This window comes from Carettochelys insculpta, chromosome 8 (genome assembly GCF_033958435.1).
Source record: "Carettochelys insculpta isolate YL-2023 chromosome 8, ASM3395843v1, whole genome shotgun sequence".
NCBI lineage: Eukaryota > Metazoa > Chordata > Testudines > Carettochelyidae > Carettochelys > Carettochelys insculpta.
This window is the reverse complement of record NC_134144.1, coordinates 64,224,020-64,247,739: the sequence shown is the minus strand read 5'-3', so window position 1 is coordinate 64,247,739 and position 23,720 is coordinate 64,224,020. Positions and strand designations below refer to the sequence as shown.

At 41.0% G+C, this 23,720-nt stretch overlaps 1 protein-coding gene across 13 annotated transcripts in view; it reads left to right on the top strand.

The window, feature by feature from the left end:
- KALRN (kalirin RhoGEF kinase) overlaps window positions 1-23,720 on the top strand; it is a 489,190-nt gene that overhangs the window by 242,713 nt on the left and 222,757 nt on the right. For all 13 annotated transcript variants that reach the window (XR_012646382.1, XR_012646380.1, XR_012646383.1 and 10 more), the window contains exons 15-23: window positions 1,814-2,032; window positions 6,208-6,357; window positions 7,450-7,564; window positions 10,340-10,455; window positions 12,422-12,544; window positions 15,711-15,893; window positions 17,626-17,744; window positions 19,170-19,236; window positions 20,698-20,807. Coding sequence is in view for 8 of the 13 variants with exons in the window: in XM_075000963.1 (XP_074857064.1) it covers window positions 1,814-2,032; window positions 6,208-6,357; window positions 7,450-7,564; window positions 10,340-10,455; window positions 12,422-12,544; window positions 15,711-15,893; window positions 17,626-17,744; window positions 19,170-19,236; window positions 20,698-20,807 (1,202 nt within the window). In the remaining 5 variants the exon portion in view is untranslated. The remainder of the gene's footprint in view (window positions 1-1,813; window positions 2,033-6,207; window positions 6,358-7,449; window positions 7,565-10,339; window positions 10,456-12,421; window positions 12,545-15,710; window positions 15,894-17,625; window positions 17,745-19,169; window positions 19,237-20,697; window positions 20,808-23,720) is intronic.

Here is a 23,720-nt window from a genome sequence, read left to right as displayed (position 1 = left end):
TTTTGCAAATAGTTTTCTCTACGCTGCGTTATTCAACAGTGTATACCAGACATTTCCCAACTCCTTTCCTGACTCAGGAGTTAGATCATAAATGTATCACATGTGAATTTGTCATTAACAATTAAAAACTGAACAGACTAGGTGTGTCTTTAGGCGACTTTTGGGCTTCCTTATAGAAGATTAAAAATAACATCATAATGTTGGGCTAAATCGTGCTCCCACAGTGCGGCTTACACATGATGAGAAGGGAAGCACTGAAGGGTTTTCTTCATCTTAGCAGCCTGCATAAAAGCTGCCCTTGCAGTCAGAGGTGTACAGGATCTGCTGCTCCATTGCTCCTGCTGGCATTAATAGCTATGGAAAAGGATGAGGCGTGTGTTAATTCATTGTTCTGTCTCCTACACCCTGCTGGCCTTCATAGCTGAGCAGCTGTGATACATCCCTAAAAACCTTAAATTACTGTAGTAAATTACTCCCTCAGTTAGCACAACCAGCAGACTGCAGGAGGTATCCGTGTCTCTTGTCACTCCCTGAGGGTGGTGTAACTGCAGCTCCCCTGATAGTAACATACCATATATGAAATATTGTTTAAAACATTTTAGATGGTACAAGGCATGGGCAGTCAAGATCACTGAGCTCTTCAAAGACTAATACAACTTTTTTTTCATCCAGATGGCTCAAATTCTATTATGAATTATGATTAGGACTTCCCAACAACAAATGAAACCTGCTTATCCAATAAAGATTGGAAAAGGTTCCTTGTATCTATGGGTTTCTCTGCACAGAGCAGTAATGCTGATTATGGGCATGTGATTTCTAAAGCACACTAATATGTTGCTCATGAATTGGTTTGGAGTATGCTAAAGGTTCCCTAGTGCTCCTTCACAAATTGCTGTTTGAAACCATATTATGCTAAAGTGCACTAAGAAACATTACAAAGACAAACATTGGAGTGTAAACTACGGTAAAGAGTAATGTATAGAAATTTTAACTCATTGCAGCATGTGCAAAAAGCCACTCAAAACCCTAATTGTTAGACAGCTACATAAAAATTAAATATTGCTAAAATAAACCCTGAAAAAATAAATTCATAACACCTAAAAGAAAATAATTAGAAAAATGAAATTAATAACCCCTGATTAGAAAATAAAACTATTAGTAATAATAATAATAATGTATTTAACACCATAATTTCACATGGCCATTAACATAAATTAAAAGGAATAATGGTCCCTTGAAGTCATCTTCATGTTTTCTGGAATTGATGGGTTGGACTGTTCAGGCCAGATTACACAGACACCTGTGGAAGTGATTATCTTTACTCACGTGAACAGTCCCACTTAAATTAATGGAAATATTCATGTGAGTAAAATGATGTTTAAATGTTTCAGGATTGGGTCTTTAGTTTGCTAAGGGTTATAGATCTGTTGATTACTTTTATCCATAGCTGGGAGCTTTAGGCATTTCGGGGGGGCGGGGGGGGAGGGAGGCCAAGTATGGCTCCTGATTGGTATTATCTGATTTTTGGGTACCAAATATGCTGTAATTCCTTCAGGATTCCAAGGATACTGCCATAGTGGATAATTTTTACCCATATCCACCAGTGCTTGCTGCTCTCCAGCTCTAACAATGGGTTGTATGCTTGTATCTATAAGGTGCACCAAAGTGCTTTATTAAAAAAAAACTGTTAATTCTAGAAAATGATCTGAAAATGTTTCACTCTCTCACATCTCCATGTTCACACCTTGTTTCACCTCTTTACCATATGCCTTGCACATCTGTACAAACCTCTTTTTCCTCCCCTTATACATAGTCCCTCTTTCATGCGACTTCCTTACAGAAGACACACCAGAGTGCTCTGCAGGTACAGCAGAAAGCTGAAGTATTGCTACAGGCTGGGCATTATGATGCTGATGCCATTCGGGAATGCGCTGAAAAGGTGGCATTACACTGGCAGCAGCTGATGTTGAAGATGGAAGACAGGCTTAAGCTGGTCAATGCATCAGTTGCTTTCTATAAAACCTCTGAGCAGGTGAGCTGAATAATGTTATCCTTGCATATACTTGAAAATACTTGGTCCCTGGCATAAATGGGAAATATCTTGATTGGGCAACTTCAGAGGCACTCAGATCAAGGGCAAGGGAGAGTGAAGTCTCTCCTCTGCAGCCTTGGCTGAAAGGAAGGTGGCTTTTAGCTCATACAGTAGTGCACCAAGCTTCAGCCCCTAAGGCCACAGGTTCATTTCCTCCTACCAATTACCCAGGTGCACCAGCCTTACAAGGGGTTGCTCATTTGGAATAAACTGCTGGAAGGTCTCTGAAGTTTGGGATGTACTTCCTCAGTGGAGGGAAATGTGTAATCCCAAAGGCACTGAGACCCTGTATTGGGGAGAGTGAAGTCTCCGCTCTACAGCTTTGGCTGAGAGCCAGCTGTCCTTTAGTTCATGTGCTAGAGCCCAGGGCTTTAGCCCCTGTAGTTGCAGGTTCAAACCCTCCTGCTGACAACCTAGTTCTGACAGCCTTACAGCTTTATCAGCTCATGCCAACAGCCTCCTATTCTACCCTTGGGGGGTTTCTGCAGTTGTTGCATTTAGCACCATAGTAAAATAACACAGTTATCCCAGGACTGCTATTCACTTGTTTACTCTCTAACCTTAGGGCTCCTGTATCTCCTTGTCTCAAACACAGGACAGGGAGCTATGGCAGCGAGAGGTGGCTCCTCCCAGCTGCACCAAGCCCCAGGGAGCTGGTACTGCCTGCGTGGAGCCCCAGGGAAGCAGCAGTCACAGCCGCTCCCCAGCCGGAGCCCTGGGGAAGTGGCAGCCATGGGAGCTACCCACCCGGAACCCCGGGGACATGGCAGCTGCAGGAGCTCCCCAACCTGGCCCCCAGGGAAGCAGCAGCCTCAGGAGCTCCTGCCCCAACCCCCAGCCCCAAAGGGCCTAAATATGGGATAATTTGTCCCTTTTTAAAAATAAGTCGGGATGCCTTTTTCGCATCCCATATACAGGACTGTCCCGCAATATGGGATGGTTGGTCACCTTATCTAACAGTCACTTTACTCTATATCCCATTGCACAGTTACAGGCCATGGTAGCTTTCTGGAGCATAGCTCCACCTTTAGGGTTCTTTTACCTTATCCTGAGGGGTCCTGAGGTACAGAGGGAGATCCTTGAATACTAGGCATGAAACTTGAAGTGATGCTGATAAAATTGTTGCATCTGAAATGTTTTTGATAAAAGCCACTTTGAGCTGTATGCAAATTTGTCTACTCCCCCTCCTCGAAACTTTATTTTCTTGCTAAAATATAATGAAAAATAATGCGTTCAGAGTTTTTCTCTCCCCTTCTGCCTGAGAAGAAAAGGGAAAGAGAATGAATAGGAAAGTGGGAAATGAGCATGAAACCACAATATTTTTGTTTAGAATTTATGTTAATGTTTGTTTCATTTCAAACACTTTTAAATGGGCTTTTGTTTGTTTATTTCCTTTGAAATTCCTCCTGCTTAACATTTGCCGTATTTGACCAGCCCCAGCCAGAAGTATCCATATTGAGTGGATAGCCTGATGCCAAAAAAGACAGTAAATTATTGATGGCTACTCCTTGCAGTGTAGTCCAGGCTAACAATCACGTATCCACTATCTTGCCTTATTCCAGGTGCCTATATATTTGCAAAGCACATTTGAACTGGCTTTTGATATGATTGGATTAATTCATCCTGCATAAAAAAGTGCAACTCCAAGTGAGGCCAATGGGAATGATGTCTATTTACTCCAGGCTTCTCATGCGGCTGCTCAGATGGTGTTGCTTGGCGTTGCTTGAAGCTGTACTTGTGAGGACATGACATGTCTTTGAGTTGTTTGTACAAAAAGAAATAGTGATTTAGATTGAATCCTGCTGTATTATTTACATGCAGTTCATGCAGTTGAGAGTGCTAGAATGCACCTGCCACATTAGGAACAGTAACATGCCCGCATTGGGTGTAGTTGTTTTGATGGTAGCACAGTTTCTTGTGGACAGAAATTTGTCTAATACCCCATGTTACAAACTATCCATGGGCTAGCTTCCAACATGGCTTGTTTAAGGCGTTTGTAACCAAGTTCAATATAAATGCAAGCCTTTTTACATGTCTTTGAAAGGCAAGAGTTTTGAACACAGTTACAATCCTGAGTACAGATAATGTTGAAAAGAACAATGGCTTCTAAACAAATCTAAGAGGGGAAAAAAAACCACTGAAGGGTACACTGGTGCCTTATGCAGTGAAAAGTGCTGGACAAAATATATGTGATTTATTTATGAAATCTAGCCCCTTTTTCCACTTGAAGTTGTTGATGAGCATTTTGCTATGTCCAACAATTTTGTTCATTAGTTGCTATTATTCAGGGAATGCTTGGTGTAAAGATAGTTCACCTCACAAAGTGTTCTCAGCAAGTAATCGTTCGTCAACAGTCAGGCTATTTGATCAGTCACCTAGGTTACATGTTGTTTCTGTTCCCTGACTAGATGACAGTCATTTTTATACGCAGGAGGATAGCTGTAATAAGTAATGGGGGTTTTATACTCTCACAAAGGGAGAGCCCTGCAGAAAGCAACTGTGGGAGAGAAGCTGGAGTATTGCAAGAACTATTTGAATTTCTCCATGACTCTTTTCCACAGCAGCTGTTCTGGTCACCCCATGGTCCCCTGACTAAAGGTTGTCCTACTTCCTTCCTGACTGCGTTTACAACAGATTTATGCTAATTTTCCTCATCATGGTAACAATGAGTAATGTCATTTGCACAAATGAGGCAGTCCTATTTGTAAAAGACACACACATAATGCTTTTCATCTCATTTGATTAATTGCCTCAGAGCTAGTGCTCGAAACTATTTTGATGCCCTCAAAATCCCCAAAATAAAGAGCAGGTGAACACAAGGCTTATTCTGTGTACAGCACGTGGCACGCTTCTTGTGCAAATACAAACTTGTTCTGAACATTAGCCTTGTTCATATGGATATTGGTGGGAAATGTGTAAGAAAGTGTGAAATTCATGGAAAACTTAGGACATATTTTTGAAGTCAGTGGGACCTACCACTTGGGCAGCAGGATGCTTAGAATCCCAGTCACACACTATCAGAAATCAGTCTTCTCACAGTAGCAAAAGCATTGTTGCTCTTTAGGGCTGTTCACCATTTTCACACTGATTAACTATAGGGGTTTAGTTGGCTCCCTTATGTAAATTTACCAGAGTAAGCTACAGGTTGAACCTCTCTAATCCAGAAGTCTCTCATCCAGCAACAGCTGTAGTCCGGTATGATTGAGTTAGCTGGATATCCACTTATCAAGCGTGTGGCCAAGTTTCCTGTGGTCCCATAAAGTTTATTTACAGCTACCTGTCCTAACTCTCAGTGTTCTGTGCTGTAATTTAGCTCTAGTTTACTCCTAAATGTCTACTAAGAGCCCAGTAAGCAGTGGAAGTGTTGGTAATGCTGCTAGACAATACTGACCTCCCATAGTCCAACAAATTCTCTTGTTCGGCACTGGTCAGGTCCCCAGGGTGCAGGACTAGAGAGGTTCAACCCATGTAGCTAAACACCTCTATTCCGGTATAACCACATCAACACTAGGAGGTTACAACCATTTAAACTCTAACCTTTTCTAACCAACAATTACAGAAACTGGGCAAAGTCAAGCCCTAACACACAGCTGAAGAAAATCAATTCCAGATTTGGGTTCTGTTTCAGTAAAGTATTTAAGCATATGTTTAACTTCAAGCATGTGCTAAATCTTGCTGACTTCAGTGGGATTGAGCACATGTCAAAGCACCTTTCCTGAGTAGGGATCATTTCCTGAACGATCTTTCAGTGCTGGAAGGAACCCTCCCCCAGTATAAACCTCAGGTTTTCCAACCTGGTGGGGATTTCTCACATTTCTTGGAGGAAAAGTGAGGTTTATCCCCTTTAACCAGGAAGAGTTACAGACCACAGTACGGAACTCAAGGAATCCCTATTGTGAAGAATGAGTGATCTGGCTGTCTATGATGGAGCCCTTTGCACTCACATATCCAGCATTCCCTGATGGCACATCTCCTGTGGACTGGGATCCCAAGTACTTCTCTGGGAAGTGCTTTTGACTGGTCTAATAGTGAGTGAACCAGCTTTTAATTGATTGTTGTGTTGCTGATTATGACTCTGGATAACTGAGCTTCTGTGTTTTGGGGCCATTCTTCAGGTGTGCAGTGTGCTGGAGAGTCTGGAACAGGAGTACAGAAGGGATGAAGATTGGTGTGGAGGTCGGGATAAGCTTGGGCCAGCAGCGGAGATAGACCATGTCATCCCCCTTATCAGCAAACATCTAGAACAGAAGGAGGCTTTTCTCAAGGTCTGACCACCCTTCGTTGCTCAGACACTCATTCGGGCTTGGAGGAACAGGGTTCATAAGTATTATTATACTAATTTATTTTCTAAGAGGTGGAACAGTTTAAAGTAAAAGAAGGGTGGAAGGTTCCAAATTCTAATGTACCCTCTGAGCAAGTTTTCCACCTGTAAAAATGGGATAATAATACTTACCTCAGAGAGGCATTATAAGAATTAATTAGAGAATGTTTGCATTTCCATTGGAGCACAGTAATTGATATACACTTTCTAAATATTATTCTCAAAGTAATTTATTTTGAAAATTTACAATATCAGATAGCACAGGCATTTCATGTTTGCTTATTTCAGATTTACAATTTTTAGAATTCCATGTAACTAATGAATTAGAGATGAGCAAAGTAGATTTCACCTCCACCGACAGCACCCTGGTTAATTCTGGGCTTTCTGACTGCAATCCAGATGTTATGCTATGTGAGATGCTGAACTGGCTGGCTTGAATGTCAACTAGCCTGCAGACTGTCCCCCAGTATAAATGCTTATACTCCTATGAAACTACTCACATAGTCCATTATTAAAAAGTGAAATATATAGATCACTCACTGCATTTTGCAGTGGCCAAATTTCATGAGGCTTTAATTGGCACATAGCACTGGGAAGGGCCTCCTGTGTCAGCAAGTTCAATCTATGCTATTGCAGGCAACCCTGTTAGTTAATCACACTCATAAATTTATCAGTCGATTTCTGCTTGATTGAAAATCTGTACCAGATCTTTGCACAATTACTTTATCAGCATCATTAATTGGCTTCAGAAAATGATCAGCCACTGTTTCTCTACAGCCACGTATTTTAATACTGTTCAATGTATCATCCATGAGATTGTTGGTTTAGTGGGTGACGTGTAATACTTGTGACTGTTCACCTGTTGCATGCCAGTCGCTCTCCAGAATTCTTTCATGCATGAGGCCCTGCTTCTGGAGGTCGAAAGAAAACTCAACATTCAATAAAGTTCCTCTTGGTTGTTCTGGGGGGAGATTTAGGAGGAAGGGAGAGGACTTTTGCAATGCTAACTCTTCTCTGGGGGTGTGGTTTTCCATAGGCCTGCACATTAGCACGAAGGAATGCTGAAGTATTCCTCAAGTACATACACAGGAACAACGTCAGCATGCCTGGAGTAGCAAGCCATACCAGGGGGCCTGAGCAGCAAGTGAAAGGTTAGTACATTGAGGCAACAACACCATAAGGCTTTTTCTATCACCAACCTCAACATCAGATTCTCATCATCGTGAGACTTCTAGAGGCATATCATAAAGGAGCCCAGAAACGTCCACCTACTATAACTAAGACAACATTTATTGTCAATAACTTTAACAACAACAATGTGGGACCTTTATGAAGGAGTTTCTTTCTCCATTAGACTGAGTTTCTCATACAAAACATTAACTCAGGTGAATGTTAAATGGAAAACAGAAAGAACCTCCAAACCCTAGTCCTATGGCTCCTTTCATTTGGATGGGAGCACCAGGAAATGACAGGGTGCAGTTCCATGGTTCTTTTGAAACAGCAAGTCAGACAGCATAACCATAAGACACTTTTGGTGTTAAAACCTATGAAAGTAGGAACACACACACACACACACACACACACACACACACACACTTTTGGTGTTAAAACCTATGAAAGCAGGAACACACACACACACACACACACACACACACACACACACACACACACAGATCATGATACACACCTCTCCTGCCAAGACAAGCAGAAAATCAAAATCTGTTTGCATCAGAAAGCAACTCCGATCATTTCGTCTTTTGTATGCCAGGTCACACACTAACCAACTGTCCATCACTAGACTCTTTCCCTTGGTCAAAAGAACACTGTTTCAACATGACGATATATTTGAAGTTTTAGGCTTTGTTTCCACTCCTACTCCCCCACTCGTAATTAAACAGTTGCTAATCTGTCCCCAGTAGTCATCTGAGGTGCTGCTAAATACTAGTAAAGCTGCCGAACGAAGTCATTTTTTTATTGCTGAGTTACTTGTGAAGCTGTAGAAAGGAGCAGGTTAATGGCAATGCAGATATTATATAGATTACAGCAAGGGTGCAGGAACCTACATTATTTGCACTCCGTAAGACAATAAAAATGCCTGTGATCATTACAAAACCATTTTTTTTCTCTGTTGGTGTTAGTTTTTCTTTTGATGCCAGATTTAATCTTACATTTAGTTAAAGTTGCTATTGAATTTGACAAACTGGTTGAATTTTGTCACTCTGTGATTTCTGCATCTATTAAAAAGGTTAGGCTATATTGGTTAGGTCCTCATTTAGCAAGGTACATAAACACATGCCTAACATTTGCTAGTGAGTAGTTCCGGTGCAAGAATGCAGCTAACCAGAGTTTCAGTTCAGTGGTCAAACGAAAAAAGAGTTGGAGAAATCATATTATGTTAACCTGAAAAGATTTTTTTTTTAAAAATTAGCTAGCTGAAAAAAACGTTAAGAATTTGTTACAAGCTGAACAAAATGTTTCATTTCAGTTTATTTTTGAGGTTTTATTACCTTTAAAATTAATAATATGAAAGTAAGATTCAAAGCAATAAGTGGTTTTGGATTAAAATGTTGAACCATTTCATTTGGAAAATATTAAAATGAAATGTTTTAATTCTTTTGGAGGGGTGTTGGGTCTGGAAGAAAGGTGGAGATTATTCAACCCAGGCAATTTAGTAAATTCAGCACAAATTTGTTAAGTGTTTTGGTTGACTTAATTTGGAATTTTTGGTGAAAAAAATTGCATCCAAAATTGTCACAAAGCTCTACTGACTTTGATGAGACTACTCATGTAGACAAGTGTCTTTTTGAATATGGGCTTTAGACCTCAAGTAGTGCTAGACAGGGCTAGCTATTGCCAAATAGGATAGTCCACAATAACTCCCCATGTGGAAACTCTGTTCTGAAATAAAAATCACTTTCTTACAGAATAAACAGTTACCTTCCAAAGCCGAGTAATTATTCCGGAATAAAAATCACCTTTATTTTGAAATAGAAAATGGCTATGGGGGATCTATATTAGCTTATACCGCAATAGGTATTCTGGCCGGTTTCTGGATGTTAACAGGCTTGGGCACCAAAACTTCCATTGTCTCATGGGTAGCGAGTTCTAGTCCCCAGCGTAAAGTCTGCATAGCTTGACTTGGCACAAGTGGTCAGAAAACACGTATCTCCTTAGGCCGTCAAGCAGCAGCAGAGCAGTTATTTCCATAATGCCCTTGTACTATCTCCTTTTCCTAGGCAGCAAAGATGAACGAATCAATGTGTAGTCCACAGGTCTCATCCCTCCTGTAAACTAAGTTCACTGTAAAGGGCTGCACCTTGGTCTCAGGAGTCTCCACCCTCTTCACAAGCTCCCAAAACCTTATGTCCCTCGGCTAGTGGAACTTTACCAGTTTGTTACAGCTACAGAGGAGGGGAATCATTCCCTAAATTCTGCAGAAGTACTTGCTGTTTCTAAAATGCCATTTTCTCTACTTGACCCAAGATGCTGGACTGTCTCAAAGCCCTTCACCAGGCACAAAAGAGTAGAAGTGCAACATTTCCTCTGTCTCCATCACTCCTGGCCCTGAGAGAAGCAGCAGGGTAGAACAGGCAGTGAAGTTGCAACAATATTGTGCATCAAGTTATGTTGGAACTAAATCTAACTCAACTTTATTTTGGCATTTTCCCCATTCCTCCTATAAATCATCACTAATGGCTGGTAATGTTGCAACTGTTACAATATTACTCATTTTGATTTTTCAACTACAAACTCTCCAAAATTTGTTTTGTGTTTTTGTAGCAGCCTTTTTAAACTCAATGTCTTATTTAAGAAGGATGGTCTGAAGGGCTCCACTCCTGTGAGTTCATTCTCGTGACAGGCAAATGAACTCACTTTGTTGGTTTATGTCTGCCTTTACTATAGAACCTTTCTGCTTGAACCCACAGCCATTCTGAGCGAGCTGCTGCAGAGAGAGAACCGAGTTCTTCATTTCTGGACTTTGAAGAAACGGAGATTAGATCAGTGCCAACAGTATGTGGTCTTTGAGCGCAGTGCCAAGCAGGTACTGTAATGACCCAGTCCTGTCTGGGGCCTTTATAGATCACCATTGTATCTATGTCATGCTTTCACGCTGAGCTTCCATTGCATCTCAGAATCCTATCTGCAGCCTGGACAATTAGAAATGGAAGGGAAAACCCTTTGGAGGCACTTTTTTAAAAAACAAAACAGAACAAAACAAGAATAATAGTTTTATTAATACAAATTTGTGTTGAGTTTTGCTCATCAGTTTGAAAGCAAGCAGAAAGAAAAAATAAAATCCATGCTTAAGCCCAGCAAGGAAGAGAGCTTCCAAATACAACTTTCTCTGTCATACAGCATACACTGACAGAGCAGACAAAACTTTGGGCTAGATTCAAAGGGAAGCTATAAAGTGGTATGAATTTACCCATGTTAGGGGTAGTTGAGGGAGTCTGACAGAACCCAGGAAAGTCTTATGTAAATATAACTTGAGTTTTGCTGAATTAAGAACTGAAGAATTTGACTGAGAGTATCTGAAACAGAAGGGTATAGCCAGAAAAGAATCTAACAGGCAGACATTTGTACCACTGTAATTATCATCTTTTGCTCCTTCTTCTAGTTCCAGGGTCAAATCTAGCAAAGAGGGAGAACAGTGGTATAAGCTATGTGTTGGCAAGTAGGTGAAAAGGAGTCTAAATAAGTAGATGGCGATATTAAAGGGAAAGTTTACACAGCCTTCCCCAAGTGTAGTTATTTTATAGTACTGAAAGTGTGTACTGTGTGTGTGACAGGAGAATTATGATCAGGCCGTATTTTACACTATCTGCTTATATTCTGCATATATTTGGCATCCGTTTCTTTAGTAACTGGTTCCCAAACAATACATTTTTGTTAGTATCTGAGTCCCAGACAATATGGGGGTACACATTTTGTTATTCTTACAACCCATATAAGATAGGGAAGTTCACTCATCCTTGATTTACTGATGGAGAACTGAGGCACAGAGAGAAGTGGGGTATTTTTACACTGCAGTTAGACACTCATGGTTGTCCTGTGTCAGCTGACTCATCTACTCTAGGCTTGGGCTGAGGGGCAGAGTAGCTGTTCTGGCTCAGGTTGCATATGGAGTTCTGGGATCTTCCCATTTAGGAGGGTCCTAGAGACTGGGGTCTAGTCTGAGCCCAAATATCTACACCACAATGAAACAGCCATTTGATCAGAGCTCCGTGCCATGAGCCAGCTGGAAGTGTTTAATTGCAGGGTGGTCCTGCCCAATTAACTTGGCCAAGGCCATTCAGGAATTCTGTGGCAAAATAGGGAATTAAATCTTGGTCACCCAAATCAGGTTAACTCCCTAATCCCTGGAGATACCTTCTTCTCATCCTTCCTCCCTTCTCCCCCTTCCATAGACATAAAACACGAAGCAGCAGGCAAAGCAATGGGGAATCAGGCCTGATATTTGTACAACTTATGAGGGAGGAGGCTGGAAAATATGAGAAAATTCTGGTTAATAGGTATAAGAGTTGGGGTGGGGAGGACTCTCACTCATTCTCCTGGTAGTCGGTTTTCTTAGTACAAGCCTCTTTTCTGGGTCCACTCTTGTTGCACTGTGCCATCCTGCCAAGACAAATCCTCTGGAAGCACTGTTGTTTTGGCCTTCTGAAAATTCTTCCTGTGTCAAAGGGATTTTCAGGTTGTGTTTAGCCACTGAATGTAGTGTGGCTACACCACAGAATCTGTTCCAGCCCATGTAAGTTACTCTTATTTAAAATCCCTTAACTCACTCACAGGAGGTAACCTATGCAACTTTATATATCACCTCTGAATCTGGCCAGCTGCTTTAACTGAGGGCTCTCTTGATGTGTCCTTAAAGTGCATTTTCATACACAAGGTCTCACTGGAATTGAGATCCTCCATTTGTAAGAATTACCATAAGAGGATTCATTTTTTTGAAATACACAAACCTACTTTTTTTTTTAATTTTCTTTGGTTGCTTTTGCTACTCCCAGGCTTTAGACTGGATCCAAGAAACAGGAGAATATTACCTCTCTACTCACAACTCCACAGGGGAATCAGCAGAAGAAACTCAGGAACTCCTGAAAGAATATGGGGAGTTCAGAGTACCCGCCAAGGTAAACAGTAACAACATTCTAATTATGGCATCTGCCTTTCCTGAGCCTGTGTTTATGGTTTCTATTTCACACTTCTTTTGTCAGGGGCTTAGAACAGTGCAATAAACATTCTTTGGATTCGGGAATCTGCTTTTGACATTCTCGGTCCAGGACAGAACTTTCTCTTTTGAGAACTGTGACACACCATTTTTTTAACCAGTTCTAAGCACAAAAATGGGATTTTTATACTATCTGTTTCTGGAGATGGCATAGTTTTGCTCTACTGTAAGGCAGGGAGAGCTGATTCGTACAAGGAATAATTCACAGGTATTAAGTTCCTAATTTAGACATAGTAAAACTCTAGCCCCAAACAAATTTGTACGCAAAAGGTAGTTAATTTAGCCTAACATATTTGAGGTCACCTTGGCCTCAATGGATGTTCCTTCTGTAATTACTACTGCAATTTCTTTAACTGATTCTCTTTGGACTGACTACTTATGACCATACTATTCATTAGGAATGCTCTATTGATCCCAATGAAGTACTTCTAATGAATGGGTTGGTAAATTCCCAGGATTAGTTTTGTTGTTTCCTGAGCTCCATTGGAAAGAACTCTTAATTTCTATGGAAATTGCTGTGGAATCTTGGGTTGTCATAGATTGATGATGGGGTTGGAACTGCTTCAGGCAAACTAATCCAAACTAAAGTTAATTTACAGACAGAAAATACACTGAATCCACAAGGGTATTCACAAATAAGGATATAAATTGCTAAATCTGACTGCAGCAGGGCACCAGCCTCAGTGTTATGCAGCCTCTGTCTACTAGGTATATAAATTTATATTCCTTAATTCTTCATGTGACTCTCAATGTTTGTGTAGTCTTGTATCACAGACTTCATGTTCATCCTCCTCCCCTTCTTTTTCTTATAAAAGTTAGTGAGAGAATATATATTTGAAAATGGGGATTAAATATGACAAATGATCAAAGTAGGTATAATGCAGGTTCTTTTAAAACAATAGCTATAGGAGGTTTTCCATGTCTTAAGAAACTGGAAAATGTATGCCTCTCCCAGACCACTGTCACCATCACAATCAGATGCCAATGAGCAGTTTTCTTACCGCCAGTATTTTCTTGTCCAAAAAGATCTAAAGTCAAAGGACCCAATAGTTTTGTGAATTACATACCCCTTTCATGGGGTGAAATTGAATTTCATGAAACAAGTTTAATTTTCTAGTGCTACTGAGGTGGTCACTGACTCTCCCATTCATATGTTTTGCTAGAACTACAAAGAACTGCCTTCAAGTTTTGAAATCTCTTGGAAGATTTTGTGGGGTGAAACAAATATTTGTACACTTCTGGGTAGATTTTCCAAGGTGCCAAACATCTGAAGTGCTTTTGATTATAGAAGGAGCTGAGCTGCTCTTCACCTTTGAAAAGTAGGCCAGGCAATATTCATCAGGACTGAAGGCAAAGATACTTTGGGAATGTGATTGAGTATCATTCTGCTTTTTTAGTTTAATGGTTGAGTCACACTGGGGAGATCAACATTGGAACTCAATTTGTTTCATTTATATTAAACATTTGTTTTTATAAGCATTTTTTCATCACAGATAGACCAGGTCCAAATCCGACATACAGACATCTTTAACTTCTCGGGTGGGGGAGAGTCGGGAATACATACTTAAAATCCAGCTGTGAACATAAATGTTGTTCCATTTTTCTGTAATGGACTGAGCCAAACCCCAGATCTGAAACAGTTGCAAACATCAGATCCTATGGGGATTGAGGTAGTGTAAGAACCTGACTAGAATAAAATTTTTGGAGTTTGGAAGTCTGGGTATGAATTTTATATTTCAGGCCACTCTTAGTTGTTAGTCTGATTAGAACAATAGCATTGTTTTACTTCTGAATTCAGTACTTGGATAGGGTGCTGCAGCCTCAGTAATCAATTAAATCATATTCAGACATCCCAAAAAATTAATTCATATTCCAATCAAAAGCAGAAATCAATTATTCATGCCCACCTCAGTGGCAGATGTTTTGAAGTACTGATGATGAAACGTTTAAAAGAATTACCTAGGCATGGATTCAAAATAATTGTGTGTGTATTGTGATGGGAGACTTGAAATATTATCCAAGATCCAAGATCACAGCTATTACAAACAATGGTTTGATATTTTGCTAGGATTTATGGCATTAAAACAAGAAGTAACAGGTAAGAAAGAAAAAGATATTCTTTACCGTTCAGAATATTTTTCCTTTATGCATTTGTGAGTACAGTTGTGAAGCCTTACTCTTCTATATTTCATGCCAGGGATTTCCCACCAAGCAAGATGAATTCCATTGATTAATTCTGAATCCTGCCTTTCTGCAAGACAGGCGGGAGTTAAAGGTTCTAGGCTGTACATATTGGCTACGTCTACACGTGCAGCCAACATCGAAATAGCTTATTTCGATGTTGCGACATCGAAATAGTCTATTTCGATGAATAACGTCTACACGTCCTCCAGGGCCAGCAACGTCGATGTTCATCTTCGACGTTGCTCAGCCCAACATCGAAATAGGCGCAGTGAGGGAACGTCTACACGTCAAAGTAGCACACATCGAAATAGGGATGCCAGGCACAGCTGCAGACAGGGTCACAGGGCGGACTCAACAGCAAGCCGCTCCCTTAAAGGGCCCCTCCCAGACACAGTTGCACTAAACAACACAAGATACACAGAGCTGACAACTGGTTGCAGACCCTGTGCCTGCAGCATAGATCCCCAGCTGCCGCAGAAGCAGCCAGAAGCCCTGGGCTAAGGGCTGCTGCCCACGGTGACCATAGAGCCCCGCCGGGGCTGGAGAGAGAGCATCTCTCAACCCCCCAGCTGATGGCCGCCATGGAGGACCCAGCAATTTCGACGTTGCGGGACGCGGATCGTCTACACGGTCCCTACTTCGACATTTAACGTCGAAGTAGGGCGCTATTCCTATCTCCTCATGAGGTTAGCGACTTCGACGTCTCGCCGCCTAACGTCGAAGTTGGTGCTGCTACTTCAAAGTAGCGTGCACGTGTAGACACAGCTATTATGAAATAACACCTTTAGTTTGTGTAAAATTATTAATTGCATCTGGCTGCTGTGTGAATTAAAACCAAAGAATAATAATAAACCTGTCATAACCATGTCCCATGTTTTGGGCAGCAAACCAAGGAGAAAGTGAAACTTCTCATACAGCTGGCTGACAGCTTTGTAGAAAAAGGACATATACATGCCACGGAAATCAGGAAATGGGTCACCACTGTTGACAAACGCTATCGGGACTTCTCTCTGAGGATGGGGAAATACCGCTACTCACTTGAAAAAGCCCTTGGAATCAATACAGAGGTACTGTAAGTCAATGTCCTAGTGTGATGTTATACCAAGCAGTTCTGAAATAGCTCCACCTACAGAGAGAAAGCTACTCATTGGAAATCAATAGGCTAACATAAACGAGGAGGAAGGAAAAGCATTCTACACAAATGTTTGCTCTAGTTCCAGTGAGACGGGGAGTGAGCAACATATCAAAAAGATTAAACAAGCTATGGTAACCCTTGATCTGGATTTCCACATCCCAGCCCTGACAGCCAAGGTCTGAAAGCTCCCCATCTTATCTCTGGGTTCTCTTTGGGAGCTATCCAGTGAAGCACAGAAAACAAAAACTCATACAGCTGGTATTTCATACTGTGGATAAAAAACCTTTTAAACCCTTTCAGGCAGTCATTCTACAGCACTGTAAAGAACCAAAGACAGTACACAGTCATCCTCACCAAACCCACAATTAAGAGGCATGTTTAATGGCCCCTATCTTACAGAGGTCTCTCATTTATGTACCTCTACTAATGACTCTCTAGATTGGAATTCCAGGGGCAGAAGATTACTGGAAGCATCTACAGAACCTGTCACAGTAGGAATTAGTAAGCTGTATTTTTTCCTGAAAATACTGTAGGATGAATACTTATTAACTTAAATTGGGGATCAAATTCTGCTCTCCTGAGGTGATCAGGTGAATAGTCCTTTTGAAACAAATTGGTCTAATCTTAAACTAGTTTGAAATACCTTTACACTGAGTAAAGCCACATTTCTCATTATTGCATCATTTGTGGAGTAAGATACTACTCACCTAACTTAGCCTTCACAGGGCTTGTCTGCACTTGCCTCCAACTTTGAAGGGGTCATATTAATCAGGGCTGTGGGAGATTATTAATGAAGTGCAGCAGTGAATATGCAGCACTTCATTAGGCTAATTCTCCCCTGCGGCAACTTTGAAGCAACAAACTTCGAAGTGCCAGCATGCGTGTAGCCGCGAACACTTTGAAGTGCCCGTGCTACTTCAAAGTCCCTTTATGCTTCAAAAAGGAGTACATGCCAGCACTTCTCAGTTTGATGCCTTGCAGTTGCCACAAGGGAGAATTAGCCTAACGAAGTGCTGCCTATTCACCCTTCAAAGTTGGGGGCAAGTGTAGACCCAGCCACAGTGTAAGATAAGCAGATTTAGTTCTTTAGCTACACTTTAGTTCCCAGACAAAAGTACAAGTAGGCATCTTTATTAATACAAATGACCCTTTCTAATCTGGCTTGGTTTTAGTTAGCCAGACGTACAATTATCAAGGATGTGGCCAAGTTTCCTGTGGTCCCATAAAGTTTGTTTCTAGCCACCAGTCCTGGCTCTCAGTGTTCTGTGCTGTTGTTTAGCTGTATTTTACCTCTAAAAGTCTTCTAAGGGACCAGTAAGCAGTGGAAGTGTTGGTAATGCTGCTAGACAATATTGACCTTTCAAGGTTCAGCAAATTCCCTGGTTCAGCACTGCTCACGTCCTGAGGTTGCTGGACTAGTGAGGTTCAACCTGAACACAGTCTTTCCATTTAAGTAAATTCTTCCCAGGTGAAGCTTATATAAAGGGTGCCATTGACATGGCTGTCTCCTTAGGACTTCTCTGAATTTCCTTCATATGATCTTTGGCATTTTTGTCCTATTTGTATTCCTTTTTGTCTGCTTAGTCTTGTGAATGTGTTGCCTCTTAATATACAAACCCTGGGATTAGACCCACCTGGCAATCTGTGTGATTACTGTTTTATAGGATAACAAGGACCTGGAACTAGACATCATTCCAGCAAGTCTTTCAGACCGGGAGGTGAAGTTGCGAGATGCAAATCATGAGGTTAATGAAGAAAAAAGGAAGTCAGCCAGAAAGAAAGAGTATGTGCCCAAACACATGCTGCAGCAACACCACACATGAAATGACCTTTCCCCATGGACACAGCTCCATAAATCCAGCTAGTTTTGGGGTTACAGAGATATATCTATAGGGGCTTGAGTAGGCATTGTGGTTGTAGCTTGGAGTGATTTCAAAAGATTTATTTTTAATTTATTTGTGATTAATTATTTCCACAAAGTTTAAGGAGTGACTCAGAGAAATGGATTAGTACATCCTGGTTATAACACTGAGAGGCTCATTATCACCAGGGTCTTTCTGTCTGGATAAAAGGGAGAAGAGAAAGTGAAAATAATATGCGTATGTGCAATCAAACACTATTCCGAATTAACAATTTATGATCAGATGAAGTGAAATTCTGACTCCACTGAAATCAGGGGGATTTGTGACATTGACATAATTAAGGCCAGGGTTTCATTCATGGGATTTAAAATTCTCAGGGTGTAGTTTAGATATGTTTAAAAATCTCAGGACTAAGGCTCTTATAGGTCAGGCTAAAATATAGAAAAGCAGTAATTTCTCAGCACATATTTGGCTTAGTTTGTGTGTGCTAAGGTTTTGAATGTAATAATTTACACAGGCAGTTCTTCTCAAGCCTGTGAAATATGAAGTGCAATAAAGGGACGGCATAAAAATGGTTTGGATTTGAGGGCTTGTTCTATTTGTGGTTATACAAGATGTAGGTCCAAATTTTCAAAATTTTGTGTGTACAGCTTGAGAAAGCTAGGGCTTGCTTTTTTCAGAGGCACTGAGTAACCCAAGTTCAGACTGACTTCAGCTGGAGCAGTGGTTGCTCAGAAATTCAAAAAATCAACATCTACTTGTGTTAGATTGGGTACCTAATAACTTAGCCGCCTAAAGGCCAACCTGACACTGAGATGTTTACTCCTGAAATCGTCCTCCTGAAATCAGAGTACTACTCAATATGAGTAAAGGTGAAACAAGGTTGGCCATAAATAGTGAAAACTTTTAAAAATGTAGGTGGTGTGGGCCAATTTCAGTATCCTCACTGATGCAGAACTCCAGTATGATAGATGGGAGACGCACTGACTAAGGACTGGAAGACTGGCCCGTAGATGAGACACACCAAATGATTTGACAAACACATTGGATTTTATTCCTGAAGGCTCTTTTTTAAACAAAGGTGGGTTAATAATAATATGTATATACGACTAGTCCCAAGTGACTAGAAAATAAGTGATACTTTATTCATAGATTTGGAAGGTGTGATGATGATGATGATCATGATGATGATTTTTATTCCCATAGAGCCTAGGTAATACTAGTTAGGTGAAAATTAGAATGGCAGCGCACTGGTTTATGACAAATGTAGAAGAGAGTTTTTCATTTTAGTAATGCCATAAATGTGTCTTATGTACAAGTTGACTGAAAGACCTTCCTCCTTCCAGATTCATTATGGCTGAACTGCTTCAGACTGAAAAAGCTTACGTCAGGGATTTGCATGAATGTTTAGAGGTAAGTTCTTTGTCCTTGAAGGTCAAAGTACAGCTTCCTCGCATATATTTGTGCTGTACTAGGCTGTAAGTAAAGCCTGAGTTTCAGGCACTGGGAAGTTACTGTCATTTCAGCTTCTTTGCCCCCCTGTAGTGGTGCTTAGGGCAAGATAGAGAAGCAGGGCTGGAAAGTACAATCAGGTTCCACTGGGGAGACTATAGGCACTGATTTCCTCAGTTTCCAGGGGTTACTCAACCTGTGTTCAACCCACAGCCCCACCAGCTCTGCACTCCTTCCCCTCAAGCCTCCACCCCTGCCCCACCTCCTGTTGTCCCTGCTCCACCCCAGGCCCTGCCCCCACTCTGTCCCTTCCCCCAAAACTCCAACCTCTGTCATGCCTCTGCTTGCCTCATTCTGCTACCTCTCCTACCCCTTCCTACCCTACTCCTCTCCCTCCCCTCCCCCCCACCCACAGCACCGCCTGAACACCACTGATCACCAGTGGGCAGGAGCTCCTGGGAAGGAGGGGAAGGAGCTAATTGTCCAGGCCCACCAGCGAGTGGAAGCCACTGGCAGGAGAGAAGGATGAGCTGATCTGGGGGACTGTTGGTAGGTGCTAAGCACCTAATATTTCTGAGGGTGCTCCAGAGCACCCAGAGTCAGCACCTATGGGTGGCAGCTGGAAAAGCAAGAGAATAAGCTCTTCTTTACATTGTTAGAAAGAGAAAGTAAGGCAGATACTCTTATATGTCAGTGTATAAACATGTGTCAGTGCACCTTTTGCACCTCAAAGTGACAGTCTGAGCTCTCCTCTATTTTTAAAAGTTTCATTCATCCAGTCAGAAAGTAGAAACACTTCCCTGTGACTGTGGTACTCTGGTTACTTGCAGGTTCAAACTAGCCTGAATAGCAGATTTTCTGTAATTTGAAGGCCTTAAATCACAATTGGAGGACTTCTGTAGTTCAACCAAAGGATATGAGTCTATTGCAGGAGTGTGCAGGTTAGGTTCTGTGGCCTACAATGTCTTCTGAGTAGGTCTGTGTTGGTGAAGACAGTAAACAAGGTAAACTTTAGGGCAGGAGGTTAGCATTCAAGTTCCTACATCTACAATGTGGCTTTATGCATTGAATGATAAATGCCTCACTCTTGAAGTTGTGAACTTACCTTACCTTTGAACTGTTTTCTGTCTGTAGTTCTATTTGGTTATCAGCAGAGAACATTAAGAGAGACAGCGAGATCTGGCTTTGACAGCATGATTTCACTTCCTCCTCAGGCATTCTACACTGTGGCTGCACTTCGAATTTCTTGAGACATTTTTCACATAATTGGAGCACTTGTATTTTATTTCTTTTCAGTTGTGGGTTTTTTTTCGTCTCCAAGTGCTCATTCCCCTGACCAATCTGTGCCTTTGGTAGGAAAACAAGAAGTTCTGTTTGTTTGCTTTTCACTTCTTGATGCTAAGAATTTCTTCTGTCTTTCAGACCTACCTTTGGGAAATGACAAGTGGAGTGGAGGAGATACCTCCTGGGATTCTTAACAAAGAACATATCATTTTTGGCAACATTCAGGAGATTTATGATTTTCATAACAAGTAGGTTTTCCTAATGCATACAAGAAGGTTCACTGATTAAAAAACAGAATGAAAGCTCCAAACTATTCTGCATGTTTTGCACAATGTGTTCTGCAAAAAGGTATGGTAATATTTACAAAAAGGCCTGGAGTTATTGATCCAAACCTGGGGAATACTGACTCTTTCCTGGTTTATGTCTTTTTAGAAATAATTAAACTTTTTTCAAATTTTGCTTTATAGCTAATTAAAGCCAGGCAAGCCAGGCTAGTAATGCTATTGTAATAATAATTTTTTGCAGTCCTATAAGTTCTCTCCATCTAAGTATCTCAGAGCACTCTACAGACATTAATGAATTAAGCTGTATGCCACTGTAATGCAGGTATCATTAGGCCCATTTGAGGAAAAGTCAGGCATCAAGAGGTTAGGTAGTATTCCCTCAATTTTGGAGATGGGAAAAATGAAGCCTAGTTACAGAGCATATGTACCAGTACATATATGTATCATCATAATATGTTCCCTATTTAGAAGTTGGGCCCTGATCCCTGGTTAGCACGCAAAGCATAGCTCAGGTTATAAACTGATTGATATAAATTAATAGGGCCCTTGTCACGAAATGAAGTTAATCAGAATTAAAGAGCGAGAGAGATTCTCTAGCCAGCTACTCGCAGGAAGCAAAACAATCATTATCACTTCTGAATTATTAGACTTATTTATTGGTAAACGTCTGAGACTCTTATGTACTCTTAGCCCACCTGAAGCCCAGTGCAGGTCTGCCAGATTTAATCACTCCTGACAAATGTATCTAGATTGATAAAGATCTTGTATTACATGAGTCAAACAGAGCATCAGCAATCTGGTCCTATATCATTGAAGTCAATGGGATCTTTGCCATTGATGTGATGGGCACAAAATCAAACCCTGTGTGATTCAAGGACTTGATCTAGCCAAGTTGGATTGGAGCAACAGACAGCTTGAACTGTAAATCCTAACAATTTTACTGTGTTGAGATGAAGTCAGTAAATTCAACCTTTTAAGTAGCAGTTTGGAAGCTTGCCTGTGAACCATATATAGTAGTATATATAGAGTAGTTCTTATTGGTTCTCAATCCTGCTGGAAAAGTGCAGTAAGTGGGGTTCCACAGTGGTCTGTTTTAGGACGAGTTCTGTTCAATATCTTCATCAATGATTTAGATATTGGCATAAAAAGTACACTTATTAAGTTTGCAGATGATACCAAGCTAGGAGGGGTTGCAACTACTTTGGAGGATGGGGTCATAATTCAAAATGATCTGGATAAAATGGAGAAATGGTCTGAGGTAAACAGGATGAAGTTTAATAAGGACAAATGCAAAGTGCTCCACTTGGGAAGAAACAATCAGTTCCACACATGCAGAATGGGGAGAGACTGTTGAGGAATGACTACAGCAGAAAGGGATCTTGGGCTTGTAGTGGACCACAAGCTAAATATGAGTCAACAGTGTGATGCTGTTGCAAAAAAAGCAAACATGATTCTGGGATGCACTAACAGGTGTGTTGTGAACAAGACATGAGAAGTCATTCTTCCACTCTACTCTGCACTGGTTAGGCCTCAGCTGGAGTATTGTGTCCAGTTCTGAGCACCACAGTTCAAGAAAGATGTGGAGAAATTAGAGAGGGTCCAGAAGAGAGTGACAAGAATGATTAAAGGTCTAGAGAATGTGACCTATGAAGAAAGACTGAAAGAATTGTTCTAGTTTAGCTTGGAAAAGAGAAGATTGAGGGGCGACATGAAAGTGGTTTTCAGGTATCTAAAAGGGTGTCATAAGGAGAAGGGAGAAAACTTGTTCTTTTTGGCCTCTGAGGATAGAACAAGAGGCAATGGACTTAAACTGCAGCACAGGAGGTTTAGGTTGGACATTAGCAAAAAGTTCCTAACTGTCGGGGTGGTCAAACCATGGAATAAGTTGCCAAGGGAGGTTGTGCAATCTCCATCACTGGAGATATTTAAGAACAGGTTAGATAGATGTCTATCAGGGATGGTTTAGACAGTACTTGGTCCTGCCATTGGGGCAGGGGGCTGTACTCGATGGCCTCTTGAGGTCCCTTCCAGTCCTAGTGATCTATGATTCTATGATTATCTCTTGAAAAAGGCTAGAAATAGAAGGAATGGTCAATGGGAGAAAGCAATAGCCACTTCTACAGCCACATTTAGCTGGTATTGACACCTAACCTGTAGCTTGCTTACATCAGGTTGGGACTATATCCTTTACATTAACCCGATTTACATTCAGAGCTATTCTGTCCTTAGTTTATATGTATGTGCAACATTTACAACATCCAAGGGACACGTAATTGCAATTCAAATCAAGCCTTCAAATTATACATCAAAAAGTGAGGCAGTCTTAGAAGCAAGCATAACAAAACAACACTTTGTTGATTTAAAGAACTATCTGTGCTTCAGTCAGATAAAGTGAAACTTGTGATAACTTAAGACAGTACATAAATAGAAATGGTCCAAAAGGGACCATATCACTCAAAGATTATACAATCAGCTTTAAAATGAACCAGAAAGCTAGATTCAAACTATTTCAGCTATGAGAAAAATGACTTATACCTTGTGGGTATCTAAACTGCTAGCCCATTTGAAGTGTCCACATTTTTTATTGGTAGATTCCACCCTCTCCACTTCTTCCATTTGCTATTTAATTGAGCAATGAGATTGTCTGATTTTTACTCTAATTCACCTTTCTCCCATTATGGTATTCCTCCCACCTCCTGTACTTGTTTTGCAGCAACTGATGTTTGTATCCTGGGGATCCTGTAGGATTTACTATTGTAGAAATAGTAGGACACAGCACATACAACTCTTTTCAAACTCTTTCCAGAGCCAGAGGATGACCTGAGTGACATAACATTTTCCATAGTAGCAGAGAGATAGCTGTGCTAGTCTATATAC